Source organism: Pungitius pungitius, chromosome 8 (assembly GCF_949316345.1).
Source record: "Pungitius pungitius chromosome 8, fPunPun2.1, whole genome shotgun sequence".
In the NCBI taxonomy this organism is placed as follows: Eukaryota; Metazoa; Chordata; class Actinopteri; order Perciformes; family Gasterosteidae; genus Pungitius; species Pungitius pungitius.
This window is the reverse complement of record NC_084907.1, coordinates 14,928,004-14,944,621: the sequence shown is the minus strand read 5'-3', so window position 1 is coordinate 14,944,621 and position 16,618 is coordinate 14,928,004. Positions and strand designations below refer to the sequence as shown.

The following is a 16,618-nucleotide window of genomic DNA, read 5'->3' as shown; positions in this document are numbered from 1 at the left end:
AATAGCAAGGCACCTATATATAGATACTCAAGTATGTGCTGCCCTCTGGTGGATGCTACACTTTAACTACATAATAAGCAATCTTTTTAAGACAGTAATGATAAAATACAGAGTAATTGTAACCCTGAGGTTTAATATTAATTAACAAACCGTAAAGTTGTAGAAACTTGAAGTAACTTGAGTGAATTACATTAGGCCAGACTTGTTATCAAGTCATGTTCAGGCAACATACATTAAACACAATGTAAAACTAAAATCTTGGGAGGAAAGATCAGGAAGTTATTAACCACACAAATACAGACACAAAGAAAGTGACAAATGAGCTTGGTTAGGATCTGTTTAATTGGTTAGGGTCCAGATTTATCAGTGATTGTAAATACAAAAATATTCTTCTCTCTTTAGGCTGTTTTATTCAGTGCTCTCTTCACCTGACTCAAAGGCATAAAGAGAACAGAGATATAGAAAAATACTGCTTTTTCTATTAAATATTTATTTTTAAAAAAGTTAGGAAATTTTACATTTCTGAGGATATCTGCTGGAATGGAAGATATTCTCAACTCCCCGTCGGTGAGATGGCACATATTATGTTTTTCTCCACAACCACAAGCCTACGCTTAAGATGACTGGAGCTGTTCAGGTCACGTTTTCCCATTGGCGACACATCGGAAACCAAGGTTAGACGCCGCGCTGTCCGGAGTATTCTGGCTACGGGCTGCACATCGGTATCTGTAACAGTAAGACTGGAGGGAGGGGAAAGAAAACAACAATATTTACCGTGGAAATTATTTTCTTAGCAATGTAATCTGCTTTGTTACAGAAAACCATCACACAGCAAGCATTTTAGTTCAGTCTGTTTGTTCACCTTAACTAAGCCCGCCTGACTGATGTTCTCTCCTTCCTCACATGGTTTATTCATATGAAACAAACTAGACCTTTGTGGACTTATTTTGCATGCAAATAGTCACATTCCCATGGCAACCAATGCCTGTGGTAAGCAGACTGGAATGGTAACCGGCGGCTCAAACAGTGTTAGAGATAAAGCAAATGCACCATATCGATTATTACGAGTTTCCTCTTCCCCACCATTTAACAATTTTCAGATTTCTTGAATCCAAAACTGAGTGGCCAGAAGAATGAGAATGCACAGAAACAACTTCACATTACATGAAGAAAGGAGAGGAGGCAGGATTTCCCCTTTGTAACCAAATCATTGGAAAGTAAAATCACAAAGACAAAACAGACCATTGCTAATTGCTTAAAGAAGCTGAAACACATAATATTGCTTACCTTGTGGCACATGTAAGAGCCTCCCTTCTTCACTTTGTCTGTGCCTGATGGAGGACCCGTCTGAAAGGGAGATCAATGATCAGATAAAAGGGCAAAAACTAAACCTAAAGTCATGGTTTGGGGCCATCTCTCTTCTTACTGGGTTGCGTTGTCTCTCTGTGGTGTGATGCACAGTCCACCAGTCTGCGGTCCATTCCCATGCATTACCGGCCATGTCATACAGACCAAACGCGTTGGCGGGAAAGGACTTCACCTGTATTTGTGTTTACCAGAATGCGCACGTGACTCTTTTGACTTTCTGACAAAAAAAAGTGTTCAATCTGGCTTTCCAGCAAGTTTTCTTTCTGTTTTTCTCCCAACACAAATAGCTGCTTCAATGAGATAGTAACACATTTGTATTATTATAAATCAGTGAGGCTGTATCTCATTAGAAAGATACACTTAAACAGCTCATACCCTTGAAAGAATTAAGAGTGCATATATTCATGATTGATTATAAACCTGTCTTTTGTGGCAATGGCTCACAGCGGCGTGTTCCCCGCTTTCATTTTCGTACCGGTGAAGTTTTGATGTATCCGTCCTCTGCAGAGTTGTGGTTGGGAAAATCCCCCTGCCACAGGTTGGCGTAGTGTTGTCCTTTTGGGTTCAACTTGTTTCCCCAGGGGTAAAGTCTACATATAGGGGCAGTTATATCAGAAAATGAATGTGACAAACGGTTGTGTTTTACAGTCACACAGTGAGTAAACATTGTACCGGTCTTCTAGGCCGCCCCTGCAGGCGTACTCCCATTCTGCCTCTGTGGGAAGTCTCCCGTCGGCCCAGGAGCAGAAGGCCACTGCATCCGCCCAGGAAACGTGTAGAACTGGATGGTCCAGACTGCAAACAATAGGTTTAAAGTGAATGACTGAGCTTGTGCTTGGTTTTATCGGTTCACTTTGCAAAGATAAAGGACTGGCGTTACAAAACCCAATTAGGAACAACATTTACAGTCAAAGTTTTGGGTAAAAGACTTTTGACAACAGCAGTATGAGGAACTTATCAGCGAGTTAAGCAGCATCTCCACTTGTTTAATTCTGTAGTTCTTTGATAGATCTGTGTTGGATAAAGGTTGTCTTGTTGTATGGATAATAGGTTAAATACACCACTTAATATCAAAGTATGCGTTACATTTTGTCTCCTCATTGTGTTCAGTGTTTTAACGTATGTAGAATATGTATAATATATAATTTATGATGTTTTAAACACTATTCAACAGGGAAGGAAAATAAATAATAATAAAAAACTGTTCATATTGGGTATTCCCCATGTAGGTAGTATATTTCTACATGTCTGTGATGTCGGAGTCTGGACCATTGGGACACTTCCAGTTGGCCCCCTTCACTGGAAGCCACCAGGGGGCGGCAGCCACCTAAAATCACAGTGAAATAAAGTATCGTTACAGACTGATGCAAAGCTTCTTTAATACTCTTTAACATGCACACACGCGCACACACACTTTCTTTGGCAGAAATAAATTCATTTATACTAATGGTTTCCAGCATTGCCACACTAATGGGTACACGGTGCCTTCCCGGCCCCATGATCAGGCTGCACATGACAGCTGAGATGAAGCAGCAAGTTTCCTGATGTCTGGCTTTTGTCTGTGGGAGGCTTGTTGTGCTCAGGTCTCTTACATAATCTGTGAACATTCTCAAGACTCTCAAACAACAGGTGCCTCAGAGTCTATATAAAGACTTAAAAAATAAAGGCCTGGCAGCGTGTTCCAGATAAAGCTTATTGCACAAATATAACGCTAGATACTAAAAATGAAGGTAAGAGACATCAAAATAATGTTGCGGTAAAAATTGGGTGTTTACCACGATAGGTACAAATCCTAGTTGTTAGGAAGCAATATGAAATGTTGTTATCTCAATTTGAAGCAGTAGAAGCATACAGGCAGACATACAAACATCATTCTCGCCTTAAGCTGTTCCAAAGCAATTACCAAGAGTGAGCAATGAAGGTTATTTGTGGTATGTGAGGCGGGTTTAGTGTAAACAGAGTTTTTTTAGCCCTGAGATGAAGGAAACTGGGTTGTTTGTTTCAGAAAGGGAGGTAACTAAACCTCAGGGTCAGTCGCTATGGTAACAGAGCCTGTGAACCTAACCTGGTCGGGAGCAAGTTTTCTTCAATAAACCTTGAGTTTCTCTCACAGGCTCCTCCCTCTGACAGCAGCCAGCCAATGAGGGCACTTTAATTTCCTCATTCTTACTCCCCGATTATATATATATATATATATATATATATATATATATATATATAGATGTCATTTCCAGATACTAGTTGTTTGAACGGTATGGGTTTTCTTCACAGTCCATCAAATATGTCCATAACCTCACATGTCCTCATATAACGTCCCCCATTGTGGACACGCTCTCACATCAGAGCACATTCTTTACTTTTTTTGTTGTTGCAAACGGTGGTTTCCTTTACCACATCGGTGAGGCAGAGAATATTAGTAAAGCTACTGCATGCAGAGCCGTGAGGAAAGTGTGCCTCACTCGAAGACGTCTTTTAAACGTTTTTGTTCCCTGGACACAAACCAGTGGGAGCCATTAAAGAGGAATTTCACAGGATGCACCTGAATAAATTACAATACATTATAGTGTGTATTTCAAAACTGTGTGTAGTTAATTCTTACAGAGTGTAAAAAGTGTGATTTTCCCACTGGGAATTAACAAAACTTGTGGATTAGTTTGTAAATGAAATATTAACTGACAACACTATAATGGAACTTAAGCATTGACCAAAGCAACAATTTATTCCCACGCCGTTTCTCTGTCTTTTGCTGTAGTAGCGTGTTGCTTTTGTTTCTGATTACGGTTCAAACTCGCCGTGCGCTTGCATTAATATTTCCAGCTCAATAGGGGTGAAGTATGCCGAGCGATTGTTTGTGGTTGTTGCCATGGTAAATAGCAGTATCATGGCTCCATTCGTTTTGCCTTCATACTGTGGTGAAGCGCGCGCTTCACTCGGAGTCAACCTACTCAGAGTTTGTTAAACCTCCTGCTTGCAACGGACCCCTGATGTAGAACCACCATCAAGGTGTATAAAGTGTTCCTACAGGGCTCCAGAAGGCTGAGGCCGATAATAATGACACCAACAGTGATGCAGCGTACAGAAGTGAGCTGCACAGGTGTGGCGACAGTCGACTATTGATACTTACCGCTTGGGTGATTTGGTTTTTCACACTCTCACTCAAAATCCCCTCGAATACAAATGAGTCTCCAAACTTCTCTGCCTGAAATCATGAGGTCAAAAAATGGTTTGAAAAGCAATAAGCACATCAACACAATTGCTTTTAAACTATTTGGTTTATTTGAACCAATACATTTGTATTGAATTAGAATTCTCTAGGTTTAATCTTTCGATAAATACCTCAGTAATGTACCCTGTTGCGTTGACGAAGCTCTGGAATTGTTGGTTTGTAACTTCCTGGATGTCCATGTAGAAAGAGTCCACATGCACCAGCCTGCGAGGGCCCTCGCCATCTGGAGGGATGCCTGGATCGTCAGTTCCCATCCAGAACTGTCCTCCTGGAATCAGCACCATCTGCAAGCAAGAAATGAAAAAAAAAACATTTTTTTAGAAAAGTGGTTCTACAAGGAATCTTACATTTGAAGAAGGGGACAAAATGAAAAGCAATAAGAAACCCCGGACCCCGGACACTTGAGAGATGCGCGTGAAAAGCGTCACCGAGAGCCCTTCTGACGTCAACTCTTGTTTTCCAAAAGGTTCATTTGATTGTTGCTGAAAGTGAACGTCATCCCAAATGTGGCTGTGTTTAAAATGGCAAGCATTGATGAAATTAAACGGTTTTAAGATTTAGTTTAAAAAAAATGATGGTTAATTGTGTCAAGAAAGCTAGAATGTTAATATGCTAATTGCTGCTAGTATGCTTATATTATAGCCTCTGAAATGAAGTAATCCTTTCGATATTATTATTACAACATAAATAAAATGTTTTGCAACAAGCATGTCATTCCTGCATCTTAGATTTCTCAGATATCTCAGGTTTTAGAAGAGTTCTGCTTATAGGAACACCCCAGTGTTGGTACATCTAACCAGTATCTCGTTGAGTACACCCATAGTAATATAGTCAGTGTAAATGGCTGGTGGTATTTATTGTTTCTATCATTTCACTAGAAATTGTGTACGTGCATTTCACAATGAAGTTCTTAATAAAGAAATAGCACATCTACTTTCACAATTCACACTGGAACCCAGCCCTACTAGACATTATGTTACTGGTCTATCCAGGAACCTTGTGTTTCAGTCTAGGTTGAAACAACATTTGATTGCATTTCTCAGAAGGGACCCACGTCTTCTCCGCTGTGAACTGATCAACGACGTCAAAAACACAGACGCCGGTGATGGGGATACCTGAGCCCGCGGCCCTCCATTGGCGCCTTCTGAGTACTTGTGTGCAGAGTCCCATCTGACCTCCGCAGGCTCCGGAGCGGCGTCTCTCCTCAACGTGTCACAGCCGCAGCCCGCTGCCTCGCGGGCGGGGGCTGGCTCCGAGTGAGCCCCGCGTGAACCCCGGACGAAACCCCCCCCGATCACACCAGCCAACACGAAGCACAAATTAAAGAAGCGCATGGTTCTTGCGGGGCGCCACTCAGGATCCGCTCATTCTGCCGTCGCTCACTTTGCTTCCGCAAAGTCACGTGGTCAGTCAGCTGGCTGCAATGTAACTCTTTCCTGTCCAGAGGGGGATATTTGTTGTTCTTTTCTCTTTTTTTTTTGTTGAAGGAAAACTTTTGAAATAGCGATAATTTGCAGTGATTATAAGTATAACAGATGCCTGTTTAAATGTAAATGAAATCACGTCCTTTTCAATCACCATCTAAGAAGCAAACGCTTAAACGAGTTATATAAAACACTTTTCCCCCCCCCCCCGCACCGTCGAAATGTAAAGACTCAGGGTGGGAGTCAGAAACCTTCCTGGATTTCCCAGCTGCCAACACTACGGCCGCTCGAGAAGAAGAAGAAGAGACAGAGGAAGAAGAAGAAGAAGAGGAGGAAGAAGAGGAGGAAGAAGGTGGCATCGAGCCAGGCAGCTCGTCCCGCCGCGCGGAGCAGCGACAGGCGCCGAGAGGTGGGACAGTTGACGGAAATAAGTGGATTGGTTCCAGTTTGCTGAAAGCTGGATCTCTCCTCTTCTGGCTCGGTGGTGAAGAGAGAGAGAGAGAGAGAGAGCGCTTCAGTCATGGTGTCGTAGCCCGGCGAATCCAGAAGAAGCTGAACGCGTTTTTACCCCGAACGAGGTAAAGTTTAAACTTTTACCATCCTCTCTTTCTATCTCATCATAGCGGAGGAAACACGGGTTTTTTTTTTGTTCGCACTCCTTAAATGGTTAACGAAAGGCTCACATCTCATCACCAGCGCGCGTGTGATGTCGTCGTTTGCACGACAGGGTCCAACCCCCCCCCGATCATTTCGGTTTACTGAGAAACGGTGTGATTACGGATGCCGAATCGAACTTGTTCTTCTAACTTGATGTATTAGTCAGATACACTATCACGGAAGAACCATTTGCTCTTCCGTGAATCCGTTCACCATCCCGTGATTTATGTCACCTCTTCAGCGACAGGCGGCGCTCTGCTGATTGATCCGGGAAGTTGAGTTAGCGGAGCTGGAGGCGTATCCGCTTCCTTACGACCTGTTGCAGGTGCCCAAACCTTCCTGTTAGGTCCTGCAGTGCTGAGCCACTACACACACACACACACACACACACACGCACACGCACACGCGGGTAACGGTGGCATCACGGCATTTCCCTGCAGATTCTATGCAAATGTTTGCAGGCAGAGTGTGGTATCAGGGGTTGTGTCAAAGCTCTCATGCAACCATAGCTTTTCTTTCACTGGTTACTCAGTATGGATTTCTGTGTTGATTTGTATTTCTTTAAATGCAAAGTGATGGCGGGCACATGTAACCCACCAATGGTGTTGCAATATGAAGATGAGCAAGTATCATTGTAGATCAAAGTGCATGTCTCACACTAATTCTCTATTTTTTTTAAACCCCTTCCCTCCCTTAAGTTCCCTGTGTGTAAAACATGTCGGACAAGATGTCCAGCTTCCTACACATCGGGGACATCTGCTCCCTGTACGCAGAAGGATCCACCAATGGCTTCATCAGCACCCTGGGGTACGTCCATTCTCGCTTGCCAGACATTATGCTTGTGGGCCCGCTTCACACTTTTCTCTGTTAAACTGCACTTTGAGTGGTATTTGAAAGAAAGGAAGTCACAACTGTAGCAGCAACTGTTTATTTTTTATTTTTTAGAAAGCAACAAATATTTTGGTCCATCAGACGTGCCATTTTATTGTAGGCTATAATGTGTTTTTGTGTGCCTGGTGAACATTTGCAAGCATTTCGGGCAACCCTTTGAGGACACAATGGGATTAAGTAGCTATCGAGAGATACATAGATGTAGGTTCAAATTCTATCACAGAAGAAAGCTGTGGAAACAGTGGGAGGCCTTTTGACGTGTTGCTTTGGCGATGGCTGACCCCGCCACTGATCGTATTGGGAGAATAGGAAATGCATGGGTGGTAAATCCCCAGTGAATAGTTGTCATTCATCACCTTCACCTACTTGACATTTATCTTAAGAACTCGCTAGCATCTCTAATGCTATCAGGACTGTCCATGACCCCCCCCCCCCCCCCCCCCTCTGCTCATTAATTATGAAACGACCTACAGCAAACCCACTATAGAGATAGTGTGGCCTTTGTCGAGTTCCCGTGCTTCTCTTTCTCTCTCTCACACACACACACACACACACACACACACACATACAAGCGCACACATATCTACCAAACTGTCATGACCGATTTGATCAGGAGCCATTTTTTCCACGCACAACTACCAACTTGGCAGTGTTCTCCAGAACAGCTGCCCTTAGAAGATCGTCTGATAGAAGAGCTTTTCCAGCTGAGCAGCATTCCCAGCTCCTCGAAACTGGTGACTGGTATCTGTGAGCACATTTTTTTTTGCAGTGCAACACGAGCTGTTCGATAAGTGCAACTGCTGGTGGATGGATTAGAAAACAGTGTGCATAGTTTGCGCATTGACCACACACCCAGTTTCTTCCAAACACTGGTGGATGATATTTTTTCACTTTTGTATTTTAGGTTGAGCAGCCTCGTTCCTTGTGGTGTGTAGATTGGAGCTGTAGACAGGTCTGTTTGGACAAATGCAGACATTTCTCGGCAAAAGGCCTGAAATGGATGTGGGATTTGGCCTGTGTCCAGCAGAGAGTTTGGAGCATGTGGAAGCTTTTTTTGGGAGGCTTTGTTTTAGCCACAACTACTGCATGATCATCACCCCCCCCCCTCCCTCCAAACCCATTTGCACTCTCACATTACAGCAGTGGTGTACGGTAGCTCTTGTATAAGAAATATCTATACCTGCAAAAATGGTTTCATCAAAAAATAAATTTAAAACTAGATTATTATGTTACTGAACACACATTTCTTCAGCTCAAGAGTAAATAACAAAAACATCATAACTTGGGACTGAAAATAGAAAATCTACTCGAGCTACTTCTATGTGAATGTTAACAATATGATGCACAGGTTTTGGAACACAGACCTCTGATTGATGTTAAGGTAACTACGCGTTTACATCCCCAGCTTGGTGGACGACCGCTGCGTCGTCCAACCTGACGCCGGAGACCTCAACAACCCTCCAAAGAAGTTCCGAGGTAGGAAAGGCAGCGGCGTCCCGTTTCTTCCCCCCCCCCCCCCCCCCCCCCACGAGGACCGGAGTGCATCACACTAACTGCTGTCTGTTTACACTGCCGGCTCTGTGAGAGGGACACTGCTCAATGTGTTATGCTGTGTTTCTTTGGTGACAGCCACAATACATGCCGGCTGGAGTTCCAGCAGGACTTCCGTTGACAATGTTAATGTTGTGTGCGCGTTGTGCGCACGTGATTATGCATCCAAGTATGTCTTAATAGCTTGATAGTTTGATTGCTTGTGGAGATAGAGGCGGATGGAGATTTTTTTTTTTTTTTTTTTTTTTTTTTTTTTTTTTTTTACAAAGAGCTCGAGATGCCTCTTGGGGGGAACTTGGTATTTTTAGCTCCCATGTGACCTCATGGACCTCATGAACCTCTGTTCTCAGGCTGGAGGTTCATATCTCTGTGGAGAGGCCTGGTCCACGATGAACAGATGAGGGTAGTAAAGACTTGTGTGGCACATCTGATGATCCAACATTTGAAATATTCACTGTAATATTCTAATACACAACATCATGGTCTTGGCTGGGAAATCATGGTTGGTTATATATATATATATATATATTCTTTGGCGAAAGAGCAGCCTGATCCATTTGATGTTGCGATGTCGAGCAGCTTGACCTGAAAGTGTTGCATCAGTTTGACTTTGAAGCGTGTTGGAGCGCTATCATCACACGCTCACTCTATGTATTTAGGATGCTATCTTCTGCCTCTAGACTATAAAGATTTTACCGCATTTAGAAAGTTGATAGCTTTGATCTCAACCGTGTGCACACACTCCGCTATCCGGTGTGTCCCAGGACAGGTCATCTCCCACTGGAGACCATTACTGTCACCACGATAAACACCGGCTGCAGACTGAAACCTCCTGCAGCAACAAAAAGAGAGTTTGTCTGCTCTGTCTTTGTTGCAGGCTTTATTTCTGTTGAGTGTGTTTCATCGTTTGCCTCTTGTCTCCTCTAATCTTCCACCCTTATACACTCTTTGTTCCCCCTACTACTAATAAAACTCATCACAAGGTGCTGTTCACTTAAAGACACAGTTTCTAATCTGACCCACTCCAGTGCATTAAATATCTTGGTTTATGGCAGCATTTGTGTTGGGAGATTCATTTTCAGTATGTCTTTACAACATGATGGCGAGTCCTTCACTGTGTCAGCTGGTCCTGAACAGAAAAGGCCTCCATGTCACTGTGTGAGAGGCCTCTGGATGTCTTGACTGATGTAAAAATGCGTATTTTAGGATCATATGGACAAGAGGTTGCAGTGAGGCCATATAGACTTTTGTATAAAAGGAGCTTGAGAAATGTGTCCTTTTAACATAAACGGTGGATATAATGAACATGCCTCTGATTGCATCATGGGAAATGTAGTATTTGGAGCTTTATGGACTAAATGTCAGAATTTCTGATGAGCCCCAATGCTTCAGTTTTCTCAAAAGTCACTCTCTAGTCCTCCAACTTCATGGAATTATAAAATGAAATGGTGATGCTCAATTTGGGATTTCCCTTTTCTCCGAAAGAAAGTAGAACAGAGCCATTTTATTTTATTGTAAATCTGTCTTTCCTACTGGGACACTTCCAAATACCTGCTGTGTAAAAGACCCCACTGGCACTTTACACTGCTGATGATTAAGCGCCACAAAGAAAGTGCTGAATGTCCGTCCGAAGATGCTATTCGGTTGGATTAAGTAATTGGGTGTTGAGTATATCCGGATCAAATGGTACACAAAAGGGAATGATGCAATGTTGCAGTCAACGAATGGCGATTATGTGGTTTCTATAAACTCAGGAAGTGTTCTTTTGAAGTCTGTAACTATTACAGTAAAATAATGTAAGTCGAATGTGTGGTTTTCATGTATTCAGCTGGAATTTGCCACAGATGTGTAAAATATCTCCAACCAGACAATAAAACCGTTATTCGGCCTACTTGCATAATCTGAATGGGTCTCCTCCGGCCGAGCAAACAGTCCTCTCTCTCCTCGTTTGGGACGTGCCCTCCAATGTGTGTGAGTGACAAGGCCAGACTAGCCATGTCCACACGTTAAGCCTTATAGTGTCATTGCGGAGGCATGCGGAACATTTCCTTCTAATGTAAACACAATCACGCCCTCACTCACGTGGTGTGTGTGTGTGTGTGTGTGTGCGCACAAAGCTGCACCTACCCAAGGCACTTTTTATTAGTTGTTTTTTAAATATGCTTTTGAGGACTTTTTATTATTTTATATGTTTGATTTGAAGTTGCTGATGGTGGCAGATTGTTCCGTTGTTTCATGAAGTCGCACTGTCAATCAAATGCTGCATTTTTTAAATTCTTTTTTTTTTAAACCACTTTTTTAAACCACTTCATCCCCTCCTTCTGATTGGGGTCTTGAGTAAAAAAAATAGTTGTTTATTGTTGCAAAATGATAGAGCAGGTTTTTTCTAAAACCTTACAGAGAACAATTCATGTCTAATTGTTCATTCATCAGGACCAAATATTATACAATATCCTAAAATGACAACATGCAACACAGACAGCCCCTCAAAAGCTGTAAAACTAGGGGTAAAACTGTTTGTAAATGGCAGATGTTTGGATTTTAGTCTGACTGCTTAAATCTCAAAATAGCAGACGTTGTTGAAATTTGATTATCAGGATTAATTGTTCTGCACTTGAACCAAGCAGCCTGGTTTTGTCACACAGAGCAGATAATTGAGAGTAGTATGTGTTCTTGCTCCTCTTACAGTATCAGATTACTTTTTATTTGCTCTAATAAAAACTGTCCCACGGGTTCAGCAAATCCTCTCTGCTGACTTAACATCGTCTCGGTAGTTTTTGTGGTCACCTGGGTCACAAATATCTTCCTATCCTCTTAAATCTGGTGAGGTCTGACTGCAGGGTTTCTTTTATTAGCTTCTTGATGAAAGGGCTGGTGTTGGTGATCTCTGAGCCATCTGGAGGTCCAAGACCACTCAAAGCAGACCGTCCCTGATATATTGGGCTGTAGAGAAATTGCCAAAAAACGTCATGCTGAAGATATTGTTTACTTAAGTAGGTTTTTAAAGAGATAGTACAGATTAGAACAATTTCATAAGCGGTTACAAAATTCTAAAATAATAGGTATTCCTTTATAGTACTGCCCTTTTATAAGTTAGACATCCTAATGTGTGTGACAGGTGTCTTTATGGGTCATGTTCCAAAAACACCACTAATAAAGCAACTCAATGATGAGGAAACTTTAACAGATATTTGAGTGCTTAGCCTGATAAACACTGGGGGGGGGGGGTGGGTGTTTTCTGGCCAAAAAGCCTGTTTAAACTTTGAGGAATGCTTTGTGAATCATTTCAGCTTCTGCCCCTTCGACCCATCTCGCCACTTCTCGTGCCCAGTGATCCCAGAAGGGATTCCCAACCCACATGTCCGTTTCACTGAACTGTGTTTTCCCTCCCAGCTGACTGGGATTAAAGGCCGACGTTTAGCTACTGCAGCTGCGATTGTGTGTTTGGAGTTTGATCCAACGGCTGCGTCAATGGAGCTCCTGGTTCACCCATGTGTGCTCTGGTTCCTTTTTGGAGATGCTCTTTTCAGCGTTGCGTGCTGTGATTTCATACGCGTAGTGGAGTATGCCAGTGGTGGTGTGGAGTGACTTGAGCTAAAGCTAGTCATGTGATCGTATATGGGACGCATTCACTCAGCCAATGGGTGCACTGCTCGTCTTCCTTTCCCTCTTCAAGCCCTATATCTGTTCTGCATTCTTTCTGTGTTCTTCATTACTCTTTCACTTCCTGTTCCCTGTTGTTCTAGCTGTACTTAAGGTCAGACAAAAGTCAACTACATCCGACGAGGGGAGGGGGGGCGGATTTACAAGATATAGATCATTAACTGGGAGAGAGCCGGTGGTGTGTGAAATGGTTGGAGGAATTCAGAAAGCAGAAGGAGGGATGACAAAATATGGAAGGGAGAAGATAGGGAGTCCCCACCCTCTTCTCGTCCCACTCCCCTTGTCTTGGCTGGCCTTATTTGGTCATGTTACTTCGTCCATAGCAGGAGGACAGCGAGGGAGAAAAGGGGGAAGGATGGATAGATTGTTCTCTCACCCTCTCAAAGGGAGGAGTTGCTGATGGGCAGACGTTTAACGCTGAGGGGGAAATTGTCAATGTAGTTAGTGTGCACTGGTTGACCCTAAGCAACATTAAACTCTCAGCCCGGGGTAAAAGTTTCTCTGGGCTTCAGTTTGAAGAGGAACAGGAAGCCTGCAGGATTTTATAACTGTGTCCACATGCAAATTGAGGGAGCGTTTTCCCTGCTGTCTTGTTTCTATGGTATCTATGAAAATGAGCAGCACAACCCGAGTCTCGCTGACAACGGCATTGTCTCATAGTTGCTGCGGTTACGCACTTTGACTTACCCAAACTCATGCTGTGTCACATCAAAGCGCACACACACACACACAGAGAGGTTATTGTCTGCCGTCAGTCTGACCACAGGATGTAACTACATAGGACTATGCTTGTATTCCCGGCTGGGTGCACACACGCATGTTCATGAACGGCAACGTGTGTGTTCCTGTCGCTCTTTGATCTCCATTTAGGAGAATAGTGAAAATCTTCAATAACAAAAAAAAGTCAATGCGCACAGTTGCAAATGTTTACAGAGAAGCGCATGTGTGTATTGTGTGTACCGTGCTGTTGCTGTGACTCGTCTTCATACGACTGACATTTTCAGGGGTCGTTGGGTGGACAAACTTCTTCCCTTTTACTGTGTTTTCTATCTCTCTGCCCAGACTGTCTGTTCAGACTGTGTCCCATGAACCGCTACTCTGCCCAGAAGCAGTTCTGGAAGGCGGCGAAGCCTGGAGGGAACACGGACACGGTGCTCCTCAACAAGCTCCATGTAAGTGAAGTGACCACGTGTCTGCTTTCAGTGACACCGCGGTGCTCGCACACCAAACACAGACATGTCCTCGGGACTCACCGGGTGAACGATACACTTTTAGTTTGCGCTTCAAATTAACACGGGAGATTTGGTCGAAGGTACCTGCCAAGGTGCACAGTGATTGTGTGGAAATGTTCACTTTGAATTAGTTTAAAATCCTACTGTAGTGAATCTGCATAATGATTCCCTTTCCCAAGAACGTTCTCTCTTTTTTGATACAATACACTTTAAAGCAAGCACCCAGTCATCCAATGAAAGGCCGCAATCTTTGCGTTTCATGCGTTTCCATGAAGACGCAAGCTAGAAGTTTCAGTTTAAACCTGAAGCTTAAGCTTTCGGCTAACACACCTATTATTATTATTTCTTACCAATCAGAATTACTTCTGACTGCATCACTGTGTCCACCTGTTATCAATGTTCTGTGTTGCAGTTACTTGTTTTGAGATTTCATTAGCATAATATTCCTTATTATCTCATTCTTGCCTTCCAGCATGCAGCCGACTTGGAGAAAAAGCAAAATGACTCTGAGAACAAAAAGCTGCTTGGAACGATCATTCAGTACGGGAATGTAATTCAGGTCGGTCCCCTTTGAATTGCAATCATCTTCTTGGTTTTTAGGCAAATGTACTTAGTTTAGAATGCCAGAATTTATATATTTTTATATATTTTTCATATTCAAACCACTGATTAGCATCATTAACAGAATAATCAAAGCAGGATCATGAATGAATTCAAACCACATTATACCTTCAAAATAGATATTTTTTTGTTCATTTTGGTGATGATAGTGTTTCTGGTCAGCGTGCTCCCTTTTAGAAAACCTCCCGTTTTCCTGCAGTGGGGGTCTTCGCGGCTCAGGCCTCCTGCAGCGTGTTGGCTCATGGTCAGCTGGTCGCTGCAGGAGGCCGCGTTTTAGACTTGGCTGAAGGAGTTTCTGATGAACATGCATGAGTTCGTCTTGAATTTTGCGTCAAATCCGAACCTGTTGCTACCGATGACGAGCATGAAGAATGTTTGCTCATGGTCTTGAAGTCAAATCGACTCATCGGTATTAAATTGAGTATTCATAAGCCCTAAATGCAAGCTGCTTCCTCCTAGTCATGACACTTTGAGGAGCTCTTACTGCTTTGCTCATGTTTCTGAAATGTTGTTGTTTTTTCTCATATTGTATCTTGATTGTTTGGCTCAGCTTCTCCACCTGAAGAGCAACAAATACCTGACAGTGAACAAGCGTTTGCCGGCGCTGCTGGAGAAGAACGCCATGAGGGTGATGTTGGACACTGCTGGGAATGAGGGTTCCTGGTTCTACATCCAGCCATTCTACAAACTTCGCTCCATCGGGGACAGCGTGAGTCATCGTGTACACGTCTACAGGAGTGGTGCATTGTGGGAAATCCCCATGCGGCGTGTCATCAACGTCAGGCAAAGAGAAGGACTGAACCTGGCCTGGGATAATATGTATTTTACATTTTTAAATGTTTACATTTGAATTAAAGTAGCGGTAGGCCATTTTTTACTCTTCAAAATGCAGTTGCTCATTTACATAAACGCTGTAAATGAGCATTCCATGCTAACACCACAGAATAGCGGTCCACACCACAAAAACACAAGTCGTCTTTACTTAAGCCTCAATGGGACGCATATATCCCTTGATGGACATGTGCCAGCACCTAAGTGATGTTTCCCTAATCACAAAGCTCTCGTTGGCACCAACTGGTCTTCCCTAAAGCAGTAAGTAGTGGGCCTAAAGACAAAACCACTCTGCTAAACCCCTCTCAATTCAGTCACGGCATGAGGCCTAATCTAGAATAGAAACTAGCATCCCTTTTGAGAAAAGACGTTGTCCTGCAAAGAGTGACTGATGCTCTCTGAACTGTTACAGAGTCAATGCGGAGTACATACATGCAAACGAGTTGCGAGTGTATACATTGCTTTCCAATAGAGTAATCATTTACTATATTTATATAGTTTTAATGTCTAAAAGTTATTTTGACACGGTTTGACTCGATTAAATAACTCAACCGCCGTTCCTTTATATACATCAACATGTTTGTTTTTAATTTGATCTATATCTGTGTTCGATTGCAGGTGGTCATCGGGGACAAGGTGGTCCTTAACCCGGTGAATGCTGGTCAGCCGCTGCATGCCAGCACACACCAGCTGGTGGATAACCCGGGATGCAATGAGGTTTGGCTGAGCGGATGCATTTTTTACTCCTCCAGATGTTTCTGTGGGAGTATTGGAAACTACTAATAGCTCTTTTTCTCTGCACCGCTGTTAGCTGTCAGATGTAAGACACTACGGCGTTGTTATCCTGTCCTCCAAATCTAGCACAGTTAAAATCTCTGCATGGGAGGTTGTCCTGTTTGGCTCCTCACACAGCCAGACTGCTCTCCGCTAATCACCACATATTCTATCAAAGTGCCGACCGCAACCACAGACCGTGTGGTCTTGTCTTTGGGGCGGTTGTGCAATTTGAGCTATTTACCAAGTGTAGCGCAGTCATTTTTTTATTATTAATGACTGCAAATACTTTAAAGATATGTTTACATCAAGTGGCGTTCAATGTATTCTACTTCTCTGCAGGAAAAGAAGAAAGCAAGAAAACATATTTATATATTTTG

The 16,618-nt window shown here is 43.0% G+C and overlaps 2 protein-coding genes across 10 annotated transcripts in view; one reads left to right on the top strand and one right to left on the bottom strand.

Moving 5' to 3' along the window:
* Positions 1–323: 323 nt before the first annotated feature.
* On the bottom strand, positions 324–6,096 carry sumf1 (sulfatase modifying factor 1). Of its 2 annotated transcripts, none has more exons than XM_037448566.2 (9): positions 5,710–6,096; positions 4,705–4,878; positions 4,493–4,567; positions 2,613–2,695; positions 2,041–2,163; positions 1,844–1,958; positions 1,427–1,540; positions 1,288–1,347; positions 324–740 (listed from the first exon to the last, which is right to left on the bottom strand). In XM_037448566.2, the coding sequence occupies exons 1-9, from the start codon at positions 5,926–5,928 to the stop codon at positions 639–641; spliced, it is 1,065 nt and encodes a 354-aa protein (XP_037304463.2). In that variant the 5' UTR covers positions 5,929–6,096; the 3' UTR covers positions 324–638. The 2 variants fall into 2 exon arrangements, with proteins under 2 accessions (XP_037304463.2, XP_037304464.2); XM_037448567.2 differs by having other exon boundaries at positions 5,649–5,752.
* Positions 6,097–6,290: 194 nt separating this feature from the next.
* The window catches only part of LOC119194315 (inositol 1,4,5-trisphosphate receptor type 1), a 49,988-nt gene continuing 39,660 nt past the window's right edge, over positions 6,291–16,618 (top strand). For 6 of the 8 annotated variants that reach the window (XM_037448563.2, XM_037448559.2, XM_037448560.2 and 3 more), the window contains exons 1-7: positions 6,291–6,596; positions 7,374–7,482; positions 8,972–9,042; positions 13,843–13,952; positions 14,485–14,571; positions 15,184–15,342; positions 16,083–16,181. In XM_037448563.2, coding sequence (XP_037304460.2) covers positions 7,391–7,482; positions 8,972–9,042; positions 13,843–13,952; positions 14,485–14,571; positions 15,184–15,342; positions 16,083–16,181 — 618 coding nt within the window. In that variant the 5' untranslated portion in view covers positions 6,291–6,596; positions 7,374–7,390. The remainder of the gene's footprint in view (positions 6,597–7,373; positions 7,483–8,971; positions 9,043–13,842; positions 13,953–14,484; positions 14,572–15,183; positions 15,343–16,082; positions 16,182–16,618) is intronic. The other 2 variants (XM_037448565.2, XM_037448564.2) reach the window with 1 other exon arrangement.

Excerpts from the sequence above, each read along its gene's own strand:
- sumf1 (XM_037448566.2), bottom strand. The coding sequence starts at position 5,928 with ATGCGCTTCTTTAATTTGTGCTTCGTGTTGGCTGGTGTGATCGGGGGG. Across the intron at positions 4,879-5,709 it reads ATGGAGGGCCGCGGGCTCAG|ATGGTGCTGATTCCAGGAGG; the intron begins GTATCCCCATCA and ends TCTTGCTTGCAG. Across the intron at positions 4,568-4,704 it reads CAACAGGGTACATTACTGAG|GCAGAGAAGTTTGGAGACTC; the intron begins GTATTTATCGAA and ends TCATGATTTCAG.